Source organism: Oncorhynchus masou, chromosome 25 (assembly GCF_036934945.1).
Source record: "Oncorhynchus masou masou isolate Uvic2021 chromosome 25, UVic_Omas_1.1, whole genome shotgun sequence".
Lineage (NCBI taxonomy): Eukaryota > Metazoa > Chordata > Actinopteri > Salmoniformes > Salmonidae > Oncorhynchus > Oncorhynchus masou.
The window spans coordinates 6,908,493-6,934,861 of NC_088236.1; the positions used below are offsets into that span (position 1 = coordinate 6,908,493).

At 46.2% G+C, this 26,369-nt stretch overlaps 2 protein-coding genes across 2 annotated transcripts in view; both read right to left on the reverse strand.

Annotated features, from left to right (window-relative positions):
• Window positions 1-26,369, reverse strand: part of LOC135513724 (anthrax toxin receptor 2-like) — a 1,178,227-nt gene that overhangs the window by 316,535 nt on the left and 835,323 nt on the right. The gene's annotated exons all lie outside the window — the stretch shown is intronic.
• Window positions 17,479-19,827, reverse strand: LOC135513476 (granzyme A-like). The gene is made up of 5 exons (XM_064936353.1): window positions 19,711-19,827; window positions 19,467-19,614; window positions 18,826-18,964; window positions 18,462-18,737; window positions 17,479-18,141 (listed from the first exon to the last, which is right to left on the reverse strand). Exons 1-5 carry the CDS (start codon window positions 19,772-19,774, stop codon window positions 17,980-17,982), a joined length of 789 nt encoding a protein of 262 aa, XP_064792425.1. The 5' UTR covers window positions 19,775-19,827; the 3' UTR covers window positions 17,479-17,979.

Consider the following 26,369-nt stretch of genomic DNA (forward strand, 5'->3'; position numbering starts at 1 on the left):
TCCCTCCCTCCCTCCCTCCCTCCCTCCCTCCCTCCCTCCCTCCCTCCCTCCCTCCCTCCCTCCCTCCCTCCCTCCCTCCCTCCCTCTTTCTCTCACTGTTGTTCCCTCTGTTTTCCTGTTCACATGCAGACCTCTCTGTTACCATGGTGCAGAGCTGTTTTGAATGGCAGGATAATGCCCATTACGGATTGCATGAATGAGCACAAATAGAGTTAGGAGAGAGGGAGTGACTGGGCTATTCTGAGCTACACCAATAAGCAGGTCAGACGTGCTTAGGAGACACGTACACGCTGCGGTATGTAAACAGAGAGGTGCCTCTAATTACAAGGCTAACATCAACAGAACAAAAAGAACAGACGAAACCCTGAAATGGCGTTTAGACTTATCAAGCCCAGCCACTTCACTCAGAACAAAGACTAGCTATTAGTTGAAGTTGAAGTACACAGTTATGAATGTTCACCGTCATCTCATAAAGGAGTTATGAAGTGGTTACGAATTTGTTACCAAGTCAAGTGATTCCCAAACTTGGGCGTCGGAACCCCATGAGCGGTCACCTGAAATTAAAAATGTGGTCCCCTGAGAAAATCTATAATCTTATCAAACAAATGAAGAACATATTTTCTCTCCTCAGATGAGTATAACATACAATCTTTAAGCGTCAACTAACACTATTAGAATGTTCTTTCTTGTCATTATTATCTGTTGAGACAGCCTGCAGGAGTACATATGTTGAGTGAATACTGTATGTTGAGTGAATATATTGAGTGAATACTGTATGTTGAGTGAATATGTTGAGTAAATATGTTAAGTAAATAGTTGAGTGAATACTGTATGTTGAGTGAATATGTTGAGTGAATACTGTATGTTGAGTGAATATATTGAGTGAATACTGTATGTTGAGTGAATATATTGAGTGAATACTGTATGTTGAGTAAATATGTTGAGTGAATATGTTGAGTGAATACTGTATGTTGAGTAAATATATTGAGTGAATACTGTATGTTGAGTAAATATATTGAGTGAATACTGTATGTTGAGTGAATAAGTTTAGTAAATATGTTGAGTAAATATGTTGAGTGAATACTGTATGTTGAGTGAACATGTTGAGTGAATACTGTATGTTGAGTGTGTGTGTGTGCGTGATCTACCAAGATAAGACTGGGTAGACTAACTGGGTGAAAGGTGAGTGCAGGTGAGTGTGGCTACAAGGATTTACTCACATGATACTCACAGTCATCCAGTCTGTCAGTCAGCCAGTCAGCCAGTTGGCCATTCAGTCATCCAGTCTGTCAGGCAGTCAGTCAGTCTGTCAGTCAGCCATTTAGTTAGCCAATATGTCAGTCAGCCAGTCAGCCAGTCAGTCTTACGGCCAGTCGGCCAGTCAGTCAGGCAGTCTGTCAGGCAGTCAGTCAGCCAGTCAGTCTTACGGCCAGTCGGCCAGTCAGTCAGGCAGTCTGTCAGTCTGTCAGTCAGTCTTACGGCCAGTCGGCCAGTCAGTCAGGCAGTCTGTCAGTCAGCCAGTCATCCATTTAGTTAGCCAATATGTCAGGCAGTCAGTCAGCCAGTTTGCCAGTCAGCCAGTCTGTCAGTCAGCCAGTTTGCCAGTCAGCCAGTCTGTCAGGCAGTCAGCCAGTCAGTCAGGTACTGTAAACATGGGACCACACACACGTGCTTTTCCATGTGCATTGTGCTACTTCTAGCCTGCTAGCCAAGATGTTAGCCAGTCATGCTAGCTCGTAATGTTGTACACCATGTGCCTCGTTTAGGATGGCCTATATACACTGAACAAAAATATAAACACAACATATAAAGTGTTGGTCATATGTTTCATGAGCTGAAATAGAAGATCCCCAAAATGCTCCATACGCACGAAAAAAGTATTTCTCTCAAATTTTGTGCACAAATTTGTTTACATCCCTGTTAGTGAGCATTTCTCCTTTGCCAAGATAATCCATCCACCTGACAGGTGTGGGATATCAATAGCTGAATAAACAGCATGATCATTACACAGGTGCACCTTGTGTTCGGGACAATAAAATGCCACTCTTAAAATGTGCCGTTTTGTCACACAACACAATGCCACAGATGACTCAAGCTTTGAGGGAGTGTGCAACTGTCACGCTGATGACAGCAGGAATGTCCACCAGAGCTGTTGCCAGAGAATGTAATGTTTATTTCTCTACCATAAGCAGCCTCCAACTTGGTTTTGGAGAATTTTGGCAGTACGTCCAACCAGCCTCACAACCGCAGACCACGTGTAAAGGCGTTGTATGGGCAAGCGGTTTGCTGATGTCAAAGATGTGAATAGAATGGTGGCATTGGGGTTATGGTATGGGCAGCCATAAACTACAGACAATGAACACAATTTCATTTTTTCAATAACAATTTGAATGCGCAGCGACAAGTTCTTGAGGCCCATTGTTGTGCCATTCATCCGCTGCCATCACTTCATGTTTCATGATGATGCATAGCCCCGTGTCGCAAGGATCTGTACACAAAATGTCCCAGTTCTTCCATGGACTGCATATCATTGAGCATGTTTGGGATGCTCTGGATCTATGTGCAATACAGCTGGTTTCATATCCAGCAACTTCGCACAGCCATTGAAGATGAGTGGGACAACCTTCCACAGGCCACAATCATCTCTATGTGAAAGAGAACTGTCACGCAGCATGAGGCAATTGGTGGTCACACCAGATAATCTGTGACCAACAGATGCATATCTGTATTCTCAGTCATGTGAAATCCATATACTAGGGCCTAATGAATTTATTTCAATTGACTGATTTCCTTATAACTCAGTAAAATCGTATAAATTGTTGTATGTTGCGTTTCTATATTTTTCAGTATATACAGTATACAATATTCATATGGTCTGTATATGCATATCTTCATGCTTATTGAGATTTACAACCTTTGTGTAGCTTCTGTCACGGTCGTCGTATGAAGCGGACCAAAGCGCAGCGTGGTATGAATGCATTCTTTTATTGAATGACGGAAAACACACCGTAAACTGAACAAGCTAACAAAACAACAAACGACCGTGACTGCTAATGAACCATAGCGCTAACATGCAGCTAGACAAAGCCAATCACCCACAATGACAAAACAGGCTACCTAAATATTGCTCCCAATCAGAGACAACGACTAACACCTGCCTCTGATTGAGAACCATATCAGGCCAAACACAGAAACAGACAAACTAGACATCCAACATAGAATGCCCACTCAGATCACACCCTGACCAAACAAAACATAGAAACATACAAAGCGAACTGTGGTCAGAGTGTGACAGCTTCATGCTACCGTATACTGTATTTAGCCCCTCCTCTCAGTGGTGATTTTAGCATGAAACTCTTGGTGGGACAAACAAACAAACAGAACATGTTGGGGGATGGATGCCAGCAAAGCCACAACACAACACAACACAATACATTCATGGCACTGTAACGGTGACAAACTGTGCCCGCAAACTGTTAGGGCCTACATAAAGCTGTCCCAACAGTCGAGTCCCAACACCTTACCTCTGCTACACCTGGCTATCAGCGGAGCCTTGTCTGGCAGCGAAACAGTTCATTCAGCCTCATTTACTGCCTTTTAATAAAACAAAGCTGATATGGCTGACTTGCTTAAACAAATGTTGTTTACTGACAATTGAGATGTACAGACTATGGCATAATGGATTGACAAGCGGATAAGAGGCAATCAGTAATTTAGATGAAGACATTAATGAGCGAGCCAGGACAAACGTAGTCAATATAACTATTTGTTCAGCACTTTTGAAATGTACAGCAACATAATTCAGACCATGGGCCATTCTTACAGTATTCTCCCTGTACACCAAGTCAGAGCCGTAGGACAAATGAAGTGGACAATGAAAGCTCTTGCTATATTCGATGATGACATTTCTCTAAAACTGGCTATAGGCTACATGTGCACCACCAAGTCAGAACAGTAGGTAAAATTAAATGGGGGAAAAGGGACATATAGGGTGAGGCACACGGGATACTAACAGCTTACTACACAACATACACTTAGTATTACTTTCTTAGGTACAGTGTACATATCTCGCTGGCATATTACATAACTTATGCAGCAGTGTACAAGACATTTATGGACTCACCTTGTTGTGCTATGCTCACTTGATAAGGAAGGTGGCACGGCAGTCCTTCGAGGGCAATTTCTTTGTCACCATACTCTGGCATTCTCTGGATTCATGGTGCTTTCAAGACAACTGGGAACTCGGGGGAAAAAACAAGGTGGGAATCATAATGACGTCAGTGATCTTCAGGTCGTAGCTCTAGAAAGAGGCCTGAGTTCACAACTTACAATTCCGAGTTGGATGACAGTTCAAAACTTATTTTCCCAGTCGGAGAACGTTGTCTTCAACTCACGGAAGTCAGATTTCCCAGTCAACAGTTTTGTTTTGTGCAGAAAGCATGCTGCATTGACAGCATGGCAATGTTGAATGTGTATAATTTTAAGCTTGGGAAAATAAAGCCTTAATTAAACCCAGAATTGGGACCCCAACACCCACTCCACTTAATAGCAGTCTAGTGATTGCGTTGCAATGCTTGCAGTTAGCCACAGATTCCTTCCAAACCACTCATTGTTAATTTTGCGATTTACAACTTGTGGTGTAACGTTTATGTCCAATGGCCGATGAGCATGATACATTTTATCTATACTATATCTCAATACGACAAGGATTAAAAAGGATTTGCCAGTAGATTGTTGACTTGATTCATGATGATGACTGCTAGCTTGCTAGCTAAGATTTAGAAAGTGTGATGTTGACATGATCAGTCTAATCAAAGCTACTGTAGATATAAGGTGATTTTACCTAATTTTATCTGTAGCCAATGATCTTGAGACTTCTTGGATGGGCATTTCTAATGTAACCATATGGCAGCACCCAAGGGGCTTGAATTTTCGAGCTCTGCCCTTAGATTTGGCATTGACATAGTGTCCCCATGAGTGACAGACCCCTAAACCAATCACGGCACAACTAGAGAACAATACCAACTGCTACGCCCCACCACCACAGAAAGCAAAAAAGAGACCAAGTTTGTATACAGCTTCATTAACTCAATGATTTTCTATTTATGTTTTTTACAATGTTTGCAAACTTAAATGTGACACGTAATTAATGCCAAATTAACATGCAAAACACACAACCCCTCAAACTAGGTGGGGGGGGGATCTACCCCACCTGCCCTGAATGATGGGTCAACTTTGCTCCCTCTTCATCTGAAATGAAACAAAAAAACAAAAACATGACTAAGAATTAGCCTAGTCAGTCCTTTTATCACGGTCTGATAATAAGTCGCCTTGTCCGAGAGAGATTTACACTGTTATTACGCCTATATGAAACATCCCTTATTTTAAATCTAAAATCCCCTGTAGGGAAAATTTCCTTGTTTGTCCACCCCTTCCTAAGGACACACCTCCAATATTTCCACCCCTCCCTAAGGACACACCTCCAATATGTCCACCCCTCCCTAAGGACACACCTCCAATATGTCCACCCCTCCCTAAGGACACACCTCCAATATTTCCACACATCCCTAAGGACACACCTCCAATATGTCCACCCCTCCCTAAGGACACACCTCCAATATGTCCACCCCTCCCTAAGGACACACCTCCAATATGTCCACCCCTCCCTAAGGACACACCTCCAATATGTCCACCCCTCCCTAAGGACACACCTCCAATATGTCCACCCCTCCCTAAGGACACACCTCCAATATGTCCACCCCTCCCACCTCAGCTCAAGCCTGCTGATGTTAGACAGGTAAATTGCCAAACCTGGCGTTAGGAAAATGCCCGTGCGCCAGTTTTCACATGACGAAATGGCAAACTAACGTGCACCTGACACCTGCGCCTCCTTACCACCCCCTGAAAACAGAGCCCAGAGACACAGTTGCTTACGGGGTGACAGGTAGCCTAGTGGTTAGAGCGTTGGGCCTGTAACCGAAACGGTTGCTGCATCAAATCCCTGATCTGACAAGGTATAAATCTTGCATTCTGCCCCTGAACCATTCAGTTAACCCATTGTTCCCCAGTCGGCCGTCATTGTAAATAAGAATTTGTTCTTAACTGACTTAAATAAAAGTTACATTTTATAATTTAAAAAACATGTAGGATGTGATGATGGTGGTAGTGTTGGTGAGGTGAGTGTCTCCATGGTGACTGGGTAAATACATTGATGGCATTGGGTCAGCCTGTTACCCTTGATGATGTCTTGGACAAGTAAATAAATGACTGTGTTATTGGTATTTCCAGTGTCAACAGCTTCCAGGTGTTGTTGTCCGTGTGCATTTACCATACTGTCTCTTATGGCAATTGACATAAACGTTTACTAATAGCACCACCTAGAGGAACTCAGGGAGAATACAGTGCAGTACAGAGATTCAGAGTGTTTAATAGTAACATGTACAGTCAGTTGTACAAGTGAAATGTGTCTTCTGTATTCAACCCAAATCAGAGAGGTGCAGGGGGCTGCCTTAATCGACAGCCACAGCACCTGTGGAACAGTGGGTTAACTGCCTTAATCGACAGCCACAGCACCCAGGGAACAGTGGGTTTACTGCCTTAATCGACAGCCACAGCACCCAGGGAACAGTGGGTTAACTGCCTTAATCGACAGCCACAGCACCCAGGGAACAGTGGGTTTACTGCCTTAATCGACAGCCACAGCACCCAGGGAACAGTGGGTTAACTGCCTTAATCGACATCCACAGCACCTGGGGAACAGTGGGTTTACTGCCTTAATCGACAGCCACAGGGGAACAGTGGGTTAACTGCCTTAATCGACACCCACAGCACCTGGGGAACAGTGGGTTAACTGCCTTAATCAACAGCCACAGCACCCGGGGAACAGTGGGTTTACTGCCTTAATCGACACCCACAGCACCTGGGGAATAGTGGGTTTACTGCCTTAATCGACATCCACAGCACCCAGGGAACAGTGGGTTTACTGCCTTAATCAACAGCCACAGCACATGGGGAACAGTGGGTTTACTGCCTTAATCGACACCCACAGCACCTGGGGAATAGTGGGTTTACTGCCTTAATCGACATCCACAGCACCTGGGGAATAGTGGGTTTACTGCCTTAATCGACACCCACAGCACCTGGGGAATAGTGGGTTTACTGCCTTAATCAACATCCACAGCACCTGGGGAACAGTGGGTTAACTGCCTTAATCGACAGCCACAGCACCTGGGGAACAGTGGGTTTACTGCCTTAATCGACAGCCACAGCACCCGGGGAACAGTGGGTTTACTGCCTTAATCGACAGCCACAGCACCTGTGGAACAGTGGGTTTACTGCCTTAATCGACAGCCACAGCACCTGGGGAACAGTGGGTTAACTGCCTTAATCAACAGCCACAGGGGAACAGTGGGTTAACTGCCTTAATCGACAGCCACAGCACCCAGGGAACAGTGGGTTAACTGCCTTAATCAACAGCCACAGCGCCCGGGGAACAGTGGGTTAACTGCCTTAATCAACAGCCACAGCACCTGGGGAACAGTGGGTTAACTGCCTTAATCAACAGCCACAGCACCTGGGGAATAGTGGGTTTACTGCCTTAATCGACAGCCACAGCACCTGGGGAATAGTGGGTTTACTGCCTTAATCGACAGCCACAGCACCCAGGGAACAGTGGGTTAACTGCCTTAATCAACAGCCACAGCACCTGGGGAACAGTGGGTTTACTGCCTTAATCGACAGCCACAGCACCCGGGGAACAGTGGGTTAACTGGTCTAGGAACAGTGGGTTAACTGCCTTAATCGACAGCCACAGCACCCGGGGAACAGTGGGTTAACTGGTCTAGGAACAGTGGGTTAACTGCCTTGCTCAGGGGCAGAACAACAGATTTTTACATTGTCAGCTCGGGGATTCGATCCAGCAACCGTCCGGATACAAGTCCAATGCTCTAACCACCAGGTACAGGGTCGCAGGTGTGATTGCAGGGTACAGTGAAAAGATTAGGCTCCGAGCTTCAACAACTAAATTAAATTAAATAAGATGGTAATTTTTTTTAAATAACAAAAAAATAATAAACGTCCCTTTTCAGGACCCTGTCTTTCAACGATAATTTGTAAAAATATAAATAACTTCACAGATCTTCATTGTAAATGGTTGAAACAATGTTTCCCATGATTGTTCAATGAACCATAATTATACAATTAATGAACATGCACCTGTGGAACGGTCATTAAGACACTAACAGCTTACAGACGGTAGGCAATTAAGGTCACAGTTATGAAAACTTAGGACACTAAGAGGCCTTTCTACTGACTCTGAAAAATACCAAAATAAAGATGCCCAGGGTCCCTGCTCATCTGCGTGAACGTGTCTTAGACATGCTGCAGGGAGGCATGAGGACTGCAGATGTGGCCAGGGCAATACATTGCAATGTCCTTACTGTGATCAGCCTAAGACAGCGCTACAGGGAGACAGGACGGACAGCTGAGTGTCCTCGCAGTGGCAGACCACTTGTAACAACACCTGCACAAGATTGGTACATCCGAACATCACACCTGCAGGAAAGGTACAGGATGGCAACAACAACTGCCCGAGTTACACCAGGAACGCACAATCCCTCAATCATTGCTCAGACTGTCCGCAATAGGCTGAGAGAGGCTGAACTGAGGGCTTGTAGGCCTGTTGTAAGGCAGGTCCTCACCAGACATTACCGGCAACAACGTCGCCTATGGGCACAAACCCACCGTCACTGGACCAGACAGGACTGGCAAAAAGTTCTCTTCACTGACGAGTCACGGTTTTGTCGGACCAGGGGTGAAGGTCGGATTCACATTTATCGTCGAAGGAATGAGCGTTACACTGAGGCCTGTACTCTGGAGCGGGATGGATATGGAGGTGGAGGGTCCGTCATGGTCTGGGTCGGTGTGTCATAGCATCATCGGACTGAGCTTGTTGTCATTGCAGGTAATCTCGACACTGTGCGTAACAGGGAAGACATCCTCCTCCCTCATGTGGTGCCCTTCCTGCAGGCTCATCCTGACATGACCCTCCAGCATGACAATGCCACCAGCCATACTGCTCATTCTGTGCGTGATTTCCTGCAAGACAGGAATGTCAGTGTTCTGCCATGGCCAGCGAAGAGCCCGGATCTCAATCCCATTGAGCATGTCTGGGACCTGTTGGATTGGACGGTGAGGGCTTGGGCCATTCCCCCCAGAAATGTCTGGGAACTTGCAGGTGCCTTTGTGGAAGACTGGGGTAACATCTCACAGCAAGAACTTACAAATCTGTTGCAGTTCATGAGGAGGAGATGCACTGCAGTACTTAATGCAGCTGGTGGCCACACCAGATACTGACTGTTATTTTGATTTTGACCCCTTTGTTCAGGGACACGTTATTCAATTTCTGTTAGTCACATGTCTGTGGAACTTGTTCAATTTCTGTCTCAGTTGTTGAATCTTGTTGTTCATACAAATATTTACACATGTTAAATTTGCTGAAAATAAACGCAGTTGACAGTGAGAGGACGAGTTTATAAAGTAACACAATGAATAACAGTAACGGGACAATATACAGGGGTACCGGTACCAAATCAATGTGCGGTGTTACAGGTCAGTTGAGGTCATTTGAACATGTAGGTAGGGGTATGCATAGATAATAAACAGGTATTATCTGATTGGCCGTCCGCCCACAGAACACTTCATAATAGAAGGTATTATCTGATTGGCCGTCCGCCCACAGAACACTTCATAATAGGAGGTATTATCTGATTGGCCGTCCGCCCACAGAACTCTTCATAATAGAAGGTATTATCTGATTGGCCGTCCGCCCACAGAACGCTTCATAATAGGAGGTATTATCTGATTGGCCGTCCGCCCACAGAACGCTTCATAATAGGAGGTATTATCTGATTGGCCGTCCGCCCACAGAACACTTCATAATAGGAGGTATTATCTGATTGGCCGTCCGCCCACAGAACGCTTCATAATAGGAGGTATTATCTGATTGGCCGTCCGCCCACAGAACGCTTCATAATAGGAGGTATTATCTGATTGGCCGTCCGCCCACAGAACGCTTCATAATAGGAGGTATTATCTGATTGGCCGTCCGCCCACAGAACGCTTCATAATAGGAGGTATTATCTGATTGGCCGTCCGCCCACAGAACGCTTCATAATAGGAGGTATTATCTGATTGGCCGTCCGCCCACAGAACGCTTCATAATAGGAGGTATTATCTGATTGGCCGTCCGCCCACAGAACACTTCATAATAGGAGGTATTATCTGATTGGCCGTCCGCCCACAGAACACTTCATAATAGGAGGTATTATCTGATTGGCCGTCCGCCCACAGAACGCTTCATAATAGGAGGTATTATCTGATTGGCCGTCCGCCCACAGAACTCTTCATAATAGAAGGTATTATCTGATTGGCCGTCCGCCCACAGAACACTTCATAATAGGAGGTATTATCTGATTGGCCGTCAGATTATCTGATTGACCATAGAGGAACTAGCATGACCATTGGGGGGGGGGGGGGGGGGGGCATCTGCTCATACATCAGAATCCATCCACGTAGTTTCTGAGAAACTTTAGTTTCGTTTAGTTTAGTTTCATCTCAGATCTCATCGCAATGACAATCATGGTTTCTCAGGAACGCTGTGGTTTCACCTTTTATGGGGGTCTGTGGTGAATCTGCCGTCAAAGTATTTCCTCATGTCAGCAATTTCTCTGAACTAGCTGCCACTAACCCTATCCCTGCAACCAAGCTTGAGACACACTTCTTCAGGCCGTGGTTGTAAATAAGAATTTGTTTTCCATTGACCTACCTGATAAATTAAAAGGTAAAAATGAAGAAAGGAATCAACGCTGGAGATAATTAAACCCCCCTTTTGTACGAAACATAGAAACATCTTTTTTTTATGGATGTGTTGTGTGCTTTCACCTTTCATCAGTGAAGCTGGAAGCTGATTGATAACTGACGATGTTTAAGTGATGAAGATAACTTGTCTCGGTAAAACAGCAACATTTGTGTTAAAGCATTCTGGTAAACAGGAAGTTCAACAGGAAGCTACAACCGGCACTCTATTCCCTGTGCGCCTTACTTGACCAGGGTTCTTATGGATTGGGGTGTCATTTGGGACACACCCCACCCTTGTTAGCGTGAGATACTTCTGAAGAAAAACAATGTTTTTTGCTGATGCAGATAGAGTCAGAAGTAAACCCTGACTGTGGTCTGTGGGTTAGTTTACTGACAGCCTGTGAGCTACAGGGGAGGGGATGTCAATACGGGCAGGCAGTTATGCTGACTCAGTGTTTCAGGGTAGTTAGTGAGTTAGTGAACCACTGTGTGAGAGGAAACTAGCGAGATGGGGGCTGGGGCGGTGAGGGGGTCTTCAGTTTCACAACCGCTGATAGGCTTGGTTTTCCACTGAGTGCCTCACACCTCAATCTGCCCAGTGTTATGGGGATTGGTCATGATCACACAGTGCGTGTGTACATTCTATTTCATTGATTCATATGGATTTATACCATGGCATTGCTGAATTCTTTCTGATTGGCTTGAAGGGCATTCTAGAATGTGCACTGTTTCCCTAATAATGCATGGTAGAATTCAACGGCTATGATGTTTGTTCTTACATGTTCTACGTTTGAGCTTCTTTTGAAAGCAAAAAGTCGAATTGAAAATATTATTGGCGTTGTTGATTTTTCCGATTTTCGTAATAGCAACACTGCACTGTCAGCAGCACTGGTTAGCTAAGCTAGCATGTCTGTTCGTTTGGTTAGCAAGGCAACTACTGTAGCTATCTGGTATTCTTGCTAGCTACTCTAGATCAGTGGATGTTGAACACATTTATAATGGATAATCAACTCAGGGCTGTATGCATTCTCTAGGAAAATAATGAAACTCTGTGGAAGGACAATGCCGCTTGCTAGAGCGTCGTGGAAAATAATTAAACTCTGTGGAAGGACAATGCCACTTGCTAGAGCGTCGTGGAAAATAATGAAACTCTGTGGAAGGATAATGCCACTTGCTAGAGCGTCGTGGAAAATAATTAAACTCTGTGGAAGGATAATGCCACTTGCTAGAGCGTCGTGGAAAATAATGAAACTCTGTGGAAGGATAATGCCACTTGCTAGAGCGTCGTGGAAAATAATTAAACTCTGTGGAAGGATAATGCCACTTGCTAGAGCGTCGTGGAAAATAATTAAACTCTGTGGAAGGATAATGCCACCTGCTAGAGCGTCGTGGAAAATAATGAAACTCTGTGGAAGGATAATGCCACTTGCTAGAGCGTCGTGGAAAATAATTAAACTCTGTGGAAGGATAATGCCACTTGCTAGAGCGTCGTGGAAAATAATTAAACTCTGTGGAAGGATAATGCCACTTGCTAGAGCGTCGTGGAAAATAATTAAACTCTGTGGAAGGATAATGCCACTTGCTAGAGCGTCGTGGAAAATAATGAAACTCTGTGGAAGGATAATGCCACTTGCTAGAGCGTCGGGGAAAATAATTAAACTCTGTGGAAGGACAATGCCACTTGCTAGAGCGTCGTGGAAAATAATTAAACTCTGTGGAAGGATAATGCCACTTGCTAGAGCGTCGTGGAAAATAATTAAACTCTGTGGAAGGACAATGCCACTTGCTAGAGCGTCGTGGAAAATAATTAAACTCTGTGGAAGGATAATGCCACTTGCTAGAGCGTCGTGGAAAATAATTAAACTCTGTGGAAGGACAATGCCACTTGCTAGAGCGTCGTGGAAAATAATTAAACTCTGTGGAAGGATAATGCCACTTGCTAGAGCGTCGTGGAAAATAATTAAACTCTGTGGAAGGATAATGCCACTTGCTAGAGCGTCGTGGAAAATAATTAAACTCTGTGGAAGGATAATGCCACTTGCTAGAGCGTCGTGGAAAATAATTAAACTCTGTGGAAGGACAATGCCACTTGCTAGAGCGTCGTGGAAAATAATTAAACTCTGTGGAAGGATAATGCCACTTGCTAGAGCGTCGTGGAATACCTTTCATGCATAATTTTCAACAGAGTGCATATCCCTTTGTTGATTATCCTTTACAGAATGTATTAATGCATTAATAACTGAAACACTGCTGGCTTGGTAATGGTGCCCGGAGGGGATGGCTGCCATTTTACGGGCTCCTAACCAACTGTGCAATTTTCTGTGGATTTTTTTTTCTGCATTTGTTTGTAACTTATTTTGTACATAATGTTTCTGCTACTGTCTCTTATGACCGAAAAAAAAGCTTCTGGATATCAGAAAAGCGTTACTCACCTCAAACTGGATATAGATTTTCGTTTTTTTTAATGAATCCGACGCAAAAGATATACCGCTTCTCCGAGACCAGGCTCAAATTCCCATCATTAGCGCGAAAAAAAGAGATGGAAATACAAGGGGAAGAGATTTGAGGGTTGTGAGAATTCGTCAGCGAGTTGGTAATCTGGCCCTTCCATTCGTTCAATTGACCAATCGTAATCACTGGGGGAAAAAACGGGATGATCTCACCGAGTGAGGCGTATGAAGGGTATAACACCTCAGTCACTGACTTCATCAATAAGTACATCGACGACGTCGTCCCTACAGTGACAGTAAGTATATAGCCCAACCAGAATCAAATGTATTTATAAAGCCCTTCTTACATCAGCTGATGTCACAAAGTGCTGTACAGAAACGCAGCCTAAAACCCCCCAAAACAGCAAGCAATGCAGGTGTAGAAGCACGGTGGCTAGGAAAAGGTCCCTAGAAAGGCCAAAATCTAGGAAGAAACCGAGAGAGGAACCAGGCTATGAGGGGTGGCCAGTCCTCTTCTGGCTGTGTCGGGTGGAGATTATAACAGAACATGGCCAAGATGTTCAAATGTTCATAAATGACCAGCATGGTCAAATAATAGTAACCAGCATCCCAACCAGAAGCCATGGATTACAGGCAACATCCACACTGAGCTAAAGGCTCGAGCTGCTGCTTTTTGTGGTTAGAGCGTTGGACTAGTAACCGGAAGGTTGCAAGTTCAAATCCCCGAGCTGACAAGGTACAAATCTGTCGTTCTGCCCCTGAACAGGCAGTTAACCCACTGTTCCTAGACCAGTTAACCCACTGTTCCTAGACCAGTTAACCCCACTGTTCCTAGACCAGTTAACCCACTGTTCCTAGACCAGTTAACCCACTGTTCCTAGACCAGTTAACTCCACTGTTCCTAGACCAGTTAACCCCACTGTTCCTAGACCAGTTAACCCACTGTTCCTAGGCCGTCATTGAAAATAAGAATTTGTTCTTAACTGACTTGCCTAATTAAATAAAGGTAAAAAAAAGAAGGAGCGGGACACTAATCCGGATGCTTATAAGAAATCCCACTACGCCCTCAGACGAACCAATCAAACAGGCAAAGAGCCAAAACAGGACTAAGATTGAATCCTACTACACCGGCTCAGAAGCTCGTTGCAATCTATTACGGACTACAAAGGGAACCCCAGGCACCAGACGCGAGCCTACCAGATGAGCTGAATGACTTTTATGCTCCCTTCGAGGCAAACAACACTGAAGCATGCATAATAGCATCAGCTGTTCCGGACGGCTGTGTAATCACGCTCTCCCTAGTCGATATGAGCAAGACGTTTAAACAGGTGAACATTCACAAGGCCGCAGTGCCAGACGGATTACCACGATGTGTACTCAGAACATGCACGGACCAACTGGCAAGTGTCTTCAGTGACATTTTCAACCTGTCCCTGGCCGAATTTGTAATATTTATGTTTCAAGCAGACCACCATAGTCCCTGTGTCCAAGAAAGCAAAGGTAACCTGCCTAAATGACTACCGCCCATAGCACTCAGTCGGTAGCAATGAAGTGCTTTGAAAGGCTGATCATGGCTCACATCAACACCCTAGACCCACTCCAATTTGCATACAGTCTGGACAGAACCACAGATGGCTCAATCTAAATCGCTCTGCATGTGAGAATGATGTTCATTGACTACAGCCCAGCGTTCAACACCACAGTGCCCACAAAGCTCATCACTAAGCTAAGAACCCTGGGATTAAACACCTCCCTCTGCAACCGGATCATGGACTTCCTGACGGGCCGCCCGCAGGCGGTGAGGGTAGGCAACAACACATCTGCCACGCTCATCCTCAACATGGGGGCCTCTCAGGGGTTCATGCTTAGTCACCTCCTGTACTTCCGTACTCCTGTACTGTGTGGCAAAGCACGACTCCAGCACCATCATTAAGTTTGCTGACGACGCAACAGTGATAGGCCTGATCACTGACAACGATAAGACAGCCTATAGGGAGGAGGTCAGAGACCTGGTAGTGTGTTGCCGAGACAACAACAATCTCCTTCAACATGGGAAAGACAAAGGAGCTGATGGTGGACTACAGGAAAAGGAAAGTTGAACACCCCTTTCACATCAACAGGGCTGTAGTGGAGCGGGTTGAGAGTTTCACGTTTATTGGTGTCCACATCACCAACAAACTATCATGGTCCAAACACACCAAGACATTCGTGCAGAGGTCACGGCAACACCTTTTCCCCTGCATGAGACTGAAAAGATTTGGCATGGGTCCCCAGATCCTCAAAAAAGTTAAACAACTTGTTACGGATACAAGTAGCCTGTGTGTGTATCCTGTGTATGTGTTTCTTTTCTCTCCTTCTCCCCTCACAGGTGAAAATCATCACTCCCCAATCGGTCACCAATCCAATCATCAATCAGAAGACACACCTCCTCCTGTTTCCTACCCTATCACAGTTCCTTTCCCTTGGTTTAAAAACCCTGTCAGTTGTTTGCTCTAGAGCTCAATCTCTCTGTAAATGCCATGTCTGTAGGTCTCTGTGTTTCACTCTCTCTTTGTGTATTAACCTCTCTTTTGTTTGAGCACCTCCATAGCACTTTGTCCTCACCTGTGAGTATTGTTTTGGTTATGGTGTGTGTTTGTTTGCTGGTGGGAAAAGGGGAAACCAAGACAAGTCGCCCATGGGCATACACTACCCGTAGGTAGACTTTGTTAAATACACTAGTTAGAACTGGGCGGACCACCCACTGTATTTTTGGTTGGTTAGTTAGCTGTTGTTAAAGTAGGCTAGTATACTTATTGTTTCTTTCCTTGGGTCCAGCTCAGCCCCTTTTCCTGCCCCCCCCCCCCCCCCCTCCATTACCGTGTGTTTTCCAATAAACCCTGAGTTTGACGGTAGATTTCAGTTGTCATGGTTTTTTCGTTCACACTTATACTTTGTCACTATTTCAATTTGCATGAGTTACGTTACGGGTCTCATTACCATCCCCCCTAGACTGTCGGGACAAAAGGGATTCGTAACACAGCTGCACCATCGAGATCATCCTGACCTGTTGCATCACCACCTGGTATGGCAACTGCTCGCCGTCTGACCGTAAGATGCTATGGCTCAGGATATCACTGGGGACCAAGGTTCCTGCCATCCAGGACCTATATACTAGGCAGTGTCAGAGGAAGACCCAAAAAAGTGTCCAAGACTCTAGTCACCCAAGTCGTAGAAAGTTCTCTCACTTCACGGCAAGTTGTACTGGAGCGCCAAGTCCTGGTCCAGAATGCTCATTAACAGCTTCTACCCCCAATCCATAAGACTAGTGAACAATTAATCATATGGCCACTAGGACTATTTGTATTGACACCCCCCCCCCCCCCTTTCTTTTTACACTGCTGCTACTCGCTGTTTATTATCTATGTAGGTAGGGGTAAGGTGACTGTACAAATTACCTCAACTAACCTGTACCTCCGCACATTGCTTCGGTACCGGTACCCCATGTACATAGCCCTGTTATTATTGTTTATTGTGTTTATATTTTAAAAATTACATTTATATTTAGTAAATATTTTCTTAACTCAATTTCTTGAACTGCATTTTAAGGGCTTGTAAAGTAAGAATTTCACGGTAATGTCTACAACTGTTGTATGAGATGCATGTGACTATTTCTATTTTGTTTAGTCACCAGATGACTAACAGGGTCTCTGTTTTTATGCCACCACAAAGCCATTTTGATACTCCACTGTAGAAATATACCTTGGGGGCCATAGAAATGCATGTATTGAAGGTGCTACCCATAGGATTAATTTTTATTTTTGCGTTGTAATTTCTGAAAATGTCCGTAATACATCTGCAGTTCTAGTGGAATGATTGTGTTTCACAGTATTTACTTAACTGCCAGGCCTGGGATATTCTAATGATTTCTACAGTTTAAAAAAATATATATTTTTAATGTGTATAGCATTGCTTACTAGATAACCACTCCCTCCAGGGTTTATAGACATTGGATTGGACCTCATGTATGACGGTGGCGGTTCTATAAGTTCTTTCGATGACTACGTTGGGCCCTGAGGATTTGTATGTTTCTGTAACTAAGGTTGAGACGGTGACAGGAAGTGTGGTTTTTCAGATGAAAGATGTTTCTCACGGTGTGACTTTCATGTTTAAAAAAAGACGACACTTCCAGTCTTGAACTATCGCATGTGATTTATTTCCAACTGGAACAAGACGTGACATGTTGAATACATAGTAGTCCATTTAAAAGGATGGTAAAATGTCTGTTTGATTTAACATTTTAATTTTTGTGAGCAATTCCTTTGTCCATATGTAACAGTCTAAGTTCCGTCCCTCTCCTCGCCCCGACCTGGGCTCGAACCAGGGACCCTCTGCACACATCGACGACAGTCACCCTCGAAGTATCGTTACCCATCGCTCCACAAAAGAGCCTTGCAGAGCAACAGCAACTTCAAGGTCTCAGAGCGAGTTCACATCGGTTACACACATTTTCCCATTTTGTACCTACATCACATGCCTAGGTTCACATTACATCACTGCACATCTTCACACAAAGCTTGGCATGAGTTCAAACATACTTCACAGCTTCCAGCACGTGAGCTATAATTCAAATTCAGTAAATATTAAATAGTTTCACAAATTATTGAGAAAAGCCTGAGAAAGCAGGTATCAATCAGTCAATCAGTGACTTCCTCATGGTTTTGTTGATCCAGTCAAGGTACATTTTCGATATGAGTGTGTACACCCCAGGTTTGGTCTTGATGCCACATTTTGTACCGAACGACACGACTCCCCTTAGTTCACCTCCACACACCAACGGGCCACCAGAGTCTCCCTGAAACACACAGCACATCAATTCATACATAATTACTTTGTCATTTACAAACAATATAAGCAGTTTAACGCATGTATCAATGGTTGATCATTGGCTCCCTGCAAAATATATTACAACTTTATCCGTGAGTACGCGCACACACACACACACACACACACAAAGGAGGCAGGTAGGAGGATGGCTCATGGTAACAGCATCGATGGAATGGAGTCAAACATGTGGTTTCCATGTCTGACACCTTTCAAGAAATTCCATTCCAGTCATTACAATGAGTCCGTCCTCCTACAGCTCCTCCCACCAGCCTCCTCTGACACACACACCTGACATGAGTCCACCCTGGTCTTGTCCACAGAGCCGGCACACAGCATGCTGTAGGTGATGATTGGGGTCATGTTGTAGTAGTCTGCAGAGTTACACTTTCTCCTGTCGATCACGGTGACGTTGGTAGATTTCAGGACATCCGACATGGTTTTAGCATTGTTCTCGGTGGCTCCCCATCCAGACACTGAGCAGGGGGTCCCTGCTTGGACGTCTGGCACAGGGACAGGTAACGCCAGAGGTCTCACCGCCCCAGTCGGCTTTACTTTCTTATCCAACTGGATAGAAGAAGGAGAGGGTCGTGTCAATTCTCCTTCAACCGTCTCTAGATTTTAAATAATGGCTGACACCACAGTAGTGACTGACCTTCAGCAGCATGATGTCGTTGACTTTGAATTCGGGTTCATAACAGGGATGAGGGACGCGACCTTTCACCTTACGGACCTGTCTAGTCTCCTTCTCCTCCCGTTTGATGGAGTGGACCCCTAGAAACACCTTGTTGATGCTTCAGACAAAAACACAACCTTCCGGTTAGATCAGCTGAAGGAAGCAGCCCAACAACTACAATGACACAATCTCAGAAGCACAATGTAAAAAAAAAATCTAACATTTGAGACGGAGTTGCGAAGCAAACCATTACAGTGACAGCATCTGTACAAGGACAACAACACTGATATTGTCACGACCGTCGTGTGAATAATTGGACCAAGGCGCAGCGTGAGTAGAGTTCCACAGTTTAATGATAGTGACACTTCCAAAACAATAACGATCGTGAACCACATCGCACTCATACGAAACAATATCCCACATAGCAGAGGGGGAAAAAGAGACAAACTATGTATGATCCCCAATTAGAGGTAACGACTATCAGCTGCCTCCAATTGGGAACCCCACACACACACACACACACACCAACATAGAAATATAATACCTAGAAACTCCCCTAGTCACGCCCTGACCTAAAACACCATAGAGAGCCCTCGGGGTGTGACAGATATTGGACCTACTCAGTACAGTGGGCCGCAGTCAGAACCCATTGCTGGTGGATCAGGATTCCTCCACAAATTTTGTTTCCTTTGTTGTCCTCCAGTAGAGCCATGTAGGGTAAGGAGTGGGGCTTCACCTCCTTTCCACCAATGATCTCTGCACAGTCACCTAGGAGCATTGGACAGAACACCAACAGTAACTAATTAGAGAAATAATCATAGATATATTTGTCAGATAACATAAAACACATAAACACACACCGACCTGAGTGCAGATATAGAAGGATCATGGTTGTGGTCCAGAAACTGGCAGCTGTGGAGAGGATCATGGTTGTTTAACTGATGTAACCTCAGTAGTTCAGGGTCTACTGTGCTGTGATGCTCTCTGATCTCTCTCTTTATACTAGAGGATGTGGTCTGATGTTCACCTCATAGTGGAAACACACACACACACACACACACACACACACACACACACACACACACACACACACACACACACACACACACACACACACACACACACACGGTCACATCTTCTACCATTTTACTTAAATGTCACCATTCAACACTTTCAAATCCCAATTTCATTAAAACAAGACGGCTGAATGTGTAAAACAAGATGCCAATGACAAGACAAATTATAAAAGGAGAAACAAGAGATTATAATTTTCTCCAGTGGTATTAGAGCTTTACAAAATGACCCTCGGTCCACAAAAAGTTGTTTACCGTCTAGTTTAGTTTCTAATATAGAAGTACATCATAACACTGTTAGCCCACTCAGTCTGTTGAAGAAGAGAATATGTTCACCAATAGTAGAGACAGAACGCCAACAACGAAGTCATTCCATTCATATGAAAAGCCAATGACTCAGTTACACAAGAAAGTTACATCATTAACAGAGGTTTCACCTTACACTCTGTATTTTCCCTAGGTGGGAGAGGAGGGTGAGGTGGTCGAGGAGGGAGAGGTGGTCTAGGAGGGAGAGGAAGGTGAGGTGGTCTAGGAGGGAGAGGAGGATGAGATGGTCAAGGAGGGTGAGGAGTGTGAGGTGGTCTAGGAGGGAGAGGAGGGTGAGGTGGTCTAGGAGGGTGAGGAGGTCTAGGAGGGTGAGGTGGTCTAGGAGGGTGAGGTGGTCTAGGAGGGAGAGGAGGGTGAGGTGGTCTAGGAGGGAGAGGAGTGTGAGGTGGTCTAGGAGGGAGAGGAGGGTGAGGTGGTCTAGGAGGGTGTGGTGGTCTAGGAGGGAGAGGAGGGTGAGGTGGTCGAGGAGGGAGAGGTGGTCTAGGAGGGAGAGGTGGTCTAGGAGGGAGAGGAGGATGAGGTGGTCTAGGAGGGAGAGGTGGTCTCAGAGGGTGAGGTGGTCTAGGAGGGAGAGGAGGGTGAGGTGGTCTAGGAGGGTGAGGAGGTCTAGGAGGGTGAGGTGGTCTAGGAGGGTGAGGTGGTCTAGGAGGGAGAGGAGGTTGAGGTGGTCTAGGAGGGTAAGGTGGTCTAGGAGGGAGAGGAGGGTGAGGTGGTCTAGGAGGGAGAGGAGGGAGAGGAGGGTGAGGTGGTCTAGGAGGGAGAGGAGGGTGAGGTGGTCTAGGAGGGTGAGGAGGTCTAGGAGGGTGAGGTGGTCTAGGAGGGTGAGGTGGTCTAGGAGGGAGAGGAGGTTGAGGTGGTCTAGGAGGGTAAGGTGGTCTAGGAGGGAGAGGAGGGTGAGGTGGTCTAGGAGGGAGAGGAGGGAGAGGAGGGTGAGGTGGTCTAGGAGGGAGAGGAGGGTGAGGTGGTCTAGGAGGGTGAGGTGGTCTAGGAGGGAGAGGTGGTCTAGGAGGGAGAGGAGGGTGAGGTGGTCTAGGAGGGAGAGGAGGGTGAGGTGGTCTAGGAGGGTGAGGTGGTCTAGGAGGGTAAGGAGGTCTAGGAATTTCTCGTGAATCACACTCCAACCATAAACTGCTGTTAATTTCCATCCCTTTTTTACTCCCCTCTTATGTACCATCCTCTGGTCATTCTCACCAACTGTACTGGAGACAACAGATTCACACAATGCTTCCGCCATCGCTCAACGTTCCATACTGCACTCACCTCCTTCTCAAAACCCATTGGATGACAAAACTCCAATGGGTTTAGAGAGGGGAGAGAGGAAGTGAGGAGTGTTCAATTGATATTTTCCACATGTGTTTGATCTATCACACCTGATTCAACTTATCAACTAATCATCAAGACCTTGACTGGGTAAATCAGGTGAGCTGGTTCAGGGCTACAACAAAATTACTGATCTCGATCAAGGCTATTGAGTAACACAGTATAGAGTCATAAAACCCCGAAATGGTTGCAATCGTTTTTACACTAATCGTTTTTCCATCAGGGATTTTAGAACTATGCGGTCTGTGTTTCATGTAGGTGTGACAGAGTGAACATTTAGAGTTTCCATCCAACCTCCTGCGCGATGTAGATATCAAAGAACACTGCAGGTCGCGGGTAGAGTAGTGGGTGAAACCATTCACTTCACGAAAAGCTGCGATATAAATAAAGTTTCGTCACGTGTTGTCGAATTCATACAAATATTTGCTGCCATTAGTGGGTGAAACCATTCACTTCACGAAAAGCTGCGATATAAATAAAGTTTCGTCACGCGTTGTCGAATCCATACAAATGTTTGCTGCCATTGTCGTAAGGTTGGCAATACGAGAGGTCTTCGGGATGAACCATTTTCTTTGAAAGAACAACTAGTGGGTTTCGAGTGCTTCTTCCTTATTTGGGAAGTTGGTCTGTCTGCTCTTCAGTCTGAGAGAGATTTTCTGAGAGCAGTGAATGTGTGGTTGTGAAAGTCCTGTTATTAATGCCTGTCTACTCTGTTTTATATCTTCTACTGCAGATTTTTAAAAAACAAGTCAATCTGAAGTGTTGGTGTCGGTGTGTCCCCTCTTCTGTGAAGTTGGTTGCATAGGCTTACCCTGGCGTGATGTTTTGATAACCTTGCAAATCTCTCGGACAAGGTCATTTAAAAAAAATCAATAATCACCATTGCGCATTTGAGAGTAAATTGAGGCGAATATATTGATAAAAATGCACCTTGTCCGAGAGAGAATTGCACGGATATCAAAATAATCACACCAAAGTAACAATTAATTGATTTAAAAAAAAAAATCAAATTCAAAATGTGAAAAATGAACGGGGGAAAAACCCATTGGAACTATTTCCGTGTTTTTAAACGGAATATGACGCATCCACTATTCATCCTTTCATTAGGGAGCTGGGACACAAGGTGAGTGGGTCATCCACTATTCAACGGCTTCAGGTTGTACTCATTTAACATTTACATTTAAGTCATTTAGCAGACGCTCTTATCCAGAGCGACTTACAAATTGGTGAATTCACCTTCTGACATCCAGTGGAACAGCCACTTTACAATAGTGCATCTAAATCATTAGGGGGGGGGGTGAGAAGGATTACTTATCCTATCCTAGGTATTCCTTGAAGAGGTGGGGTTTCAGGTGTCTCCGGAAGGTGGTGATTGACTCCGCTGTCCTGGCGTCGTGAGGGAGTTTGTTCCACCATTGGGGGGCCAGAGCAGCGAACAGTTTTGACTGGGCTGAGCGGGAACTGTACTTCCTCAATGGTAGGGAGGCGAGCAGGCCAGAGGTGGATGAACGCAGTGCCCTTGCTTGGGTGTAGGGCCTGATCAGAGCCTGGAGGTACTGCGGGGCCGTTCCCCTCACAGCTCCGTAGGCAAGCACCATGGTCTTGTAGCGGATGCGAGCTTCAACTGGAAGCCAGTGGAGAGAGCGGAGGAGCGGGGTGACGTGAGAGAACTTGGGAAGGTTGAACACCAGACGGGCTGCGGCGTTCTGGATGAGTTGTAGGGGTTTAATGGCACAGGCAGGGAGCCCAGCCAGCAGCGAGTTGCAGTAATCCAGACGGGAGATGACAAGTGCCTGGATTAGGACCTGCGCCGCTTCCTGTGTGAGGCAGGGTCGTACTCTGCGGATGTTGTAGAGCATGAACCTACAGGAACGGGCCACCGCCATGATGTTGGTTGAGAACGACAGGGTGTTGTCCAGGATCACGCCAAGGTTCTTAGCGCTCTGGGAGGAGGACACAGTGGAGTTGTCAACCGTGATGGCGAGATCATGGAACGGGCAGTCCTTCCCCGGGAGGAAGAGCAGCTCCGTCTTGCCGAGGTTCAGCTTGAGGTGGTGATCCGTCATCCACACTGATATGTCTGCCAGACATGCAGAGATGCGATTCGCCACCTGGTCATCAGAAGGGGGAAAGGAGAAGATTAATTGTGTGTCGTCTGCATAGCAATGATAGGAGAGACCATGTGAGGTTATGACAGAGCCAAGTGACTTGGTGTATAGCGAGAATAGGAGAGGGCCTAGAACAGAGCCCTGGGGGACACCAGTGGTGAGAGCGCGTGGCGAGGAGACAGATTCTCGCCACGCCACCTGGTAGGAGCGACCTGTCAGGTAGGACGCAATCCAAGCGTGGGCCGCGCCGGAGATGCCCAACTCGGAGAGGGTGGAGAGGAGGATCTGATGGTTCACAGTATCGAAGGCAGCCGATAGGTCTAGAAGGATGAGAGCAGAGGAGAGAGAGTTAGCTTTAGCAGTGCGGAGCGCCTCCGTGATGCAGAGAAGAGCAGTCTCAGTTGAATGGCTAGTCTTGAAACCTGACTGATTTGGATCAAGAAGGTCATTCTGAGAGAGATAGCGGGAGAGCTGGCCAAGGACGGCACGTTCAAGAGTTTTGGAGAGAAAAGAAAGAAGGGATACTGGTCTGTAGTTGTTGACATCGGAGGGATCGAGTGTAGGTTTCTTCAGAAGGGGTGCAACTCTCGCTCTCTTGAAGACGGAAGGGACGTAGCCAGCGGTCAGGGATGAGTTGATGAGCGAGGTGAGGTAAGGGAGAAGGTCCCCGGAAATGGTCTGGAGGAGAGAGGAGGGGATAGGGTCGAGCGGGCAGGTTGTTGGGCGGCCGGCCGTCACAAGAAGCGAGATTTCATCTGGAGAGAGAGGGGAGAAAGAGGTCAGAGCACAGGGTAGGGCAGTGTGAGCAGAACCAGCGGTGTCGTTTGACTTAGCAAACGAGGATCGGATGTCGTCGACCTTCTTTTCAAAATGGTTGACGAAGTCATCTGCAGAGAGGGAGGAGGGGGGGAGGGGGAGGAGGATTCAGGAGGGAGGAGAAGGTGGCAAAGAGCTTCCTAGGGTTAGAGGCAGATGCTTGGAATTTAGAGTGGTAGAAAGTGGCTTTAGCAGCAGAGACAGAGGAGGAAAATGTAGAGAGGAGGGAGTGAAAGGATGCCAGGTCCGCAGGGAGGCGAGTTTTCCTCCATTTCCGCTCGGCTGCCCGGAGCTCTGTTCTGTGAGCTCGCAATGAGTCATCGAGCCACGGAGCGGGAGGGGAGGACCGAGCCGGCCTGGAGGATAGGGGACATAGAGAGTCAAAGGATGCAGAAAGGGAAGAGAGGAGGGTTGAGGAGGCAGAGTCAGGAGAAAGGTTGGAGAAGGTATGAGCAGAGGGAAGAGATGAAAGGATGGAAGAGGAAAGAGTAGCGGGGGAGAGAGAGCGAAGGTTGGGACGGCGCGATACCATCCGAGTAGGGGCAGTGTGGGAAGTGTTGGATGAGAGCGAGAGGGAAAAGGATACAAGGTAGTGGTCGGAGACTTGGAGGGGAGTTGCAGTGAGGTTAGTGGAAGAACAGCATCTAGTAAAGATGAGGTCGAGCGTATTGCCTGCCTTGTGAGTAGGGGGGAAGGTGAGAGGGTGAGGTCAAAAGAGGAGAGGAGTGGAAAGAAGGAGGCAGAGAGGAATGAGTCAAAGGTAGACGTGGGGAGGTTAAAGTCGCCCAGGACTGTGAGAGGTGAGCCGTCCTCAGGAAAGGAGCTTATCAAGGCATCAAGCTCATTGATGAACTCTCCGAGGGAACCTGGAGGGCGATAAATGATAAGAATGTTAAGCTTGAAAGGGCTGGTAACTGTGACAGCATGGAATTCAAAGGAGGCGATAGATAGATGGGTAAGGGGGAGAGAGAGAATGACCACTTGGGAGAGATGAGGATCCCGGTGCCACCACCCCGCTGACCAGAAGCTCTCGGGGTGTGCGAGAACACGTGGGCGGACGAAGAGAGAGCAGTAGGAGTAGCAGTGTTATCTGTGGTGATCCATGTTTCCGTCAGTGCCAGGAAGTCGAGGGACTGGAGGGAGGCATAGGCTGAGATGAACTCTGCCTTGTTGGCCGCAGATCGGCAGTTCCAGAGGCTACCGGAGACCAGGAACTCCACGTGGGTCGTGCGCGCTGGGACCACCAGATTAGGGTGGCCGCGGCCACGCGGTGTGGAGCGTTTGTATGGTCTGTGCAGAGAGGAGAGAACAGGGATAGATAGACACATAGTTAACAGGGTACAGAAGAGGCTACGCTAATGCAAAGGAGATTGGAATGACAAGTGGACTACACGTCTCGAATGTTCAGAAAGTTAAGCTTACGTAGCAAGAATCTTATTGACTAAAATGATTGAAATGAAACTGCTGGAGTAGGTACTGCTGGAGTAGGCTAGCTGGTAGTGGCTGCGATGTTGACACTACACTAATCAAGTCGTTCCGTCGAGTGTAATAGTTTCTACAGTGCTGCTATTCGGGGGCTAGCTGGCTAGCTAGCAAGGTTGATTGCGTTCCGTTACTTTAAAAGAACGACAATAGCTGGCTGGCTAACCTAGAAAATCGCTCTAGGCTACACAATTGTCTTAGATACAAAGACGGCTATGTAGCTAGCTAGCTACGATCAAACAAAACAAACCGTTGTACTGTAATAGTTACTACAGTGCTGCTATTCGGGGGCTAGCTGGCTAGCTACGTTGGAAGAACGACAAATCAAACCGTTGTACTGTAATGAAGTGAAATGAAAATGTGATACTACCTGTGGAACGACGCGGAATGTTGACCG

Bases quoted from the DNA above. Each gene is read 5' to 3' on its own strand.
- LOC135513476 (XM_064936353.1), bottom strand. From the start codon at position 19,774: ATGATCCTCTCCACAGCTGCCAGTTTCTGGACCACAACCATGATCCTT. The intron at 19,615-19,710 runs GTCGGTGTGTGT...CAATGCTCCTAG, and splicing joins CCTTCTATATCTGCACTCAG to GTGACTGTGCAGAGATCATT. The intron at 18,738-18,825 runs GTCAGTCACTAC...TCTTCTATCCAG, and splicing joins ACGACATCATGCTGCTGAAG to TTGGATAAGAAAGTAAAGCC.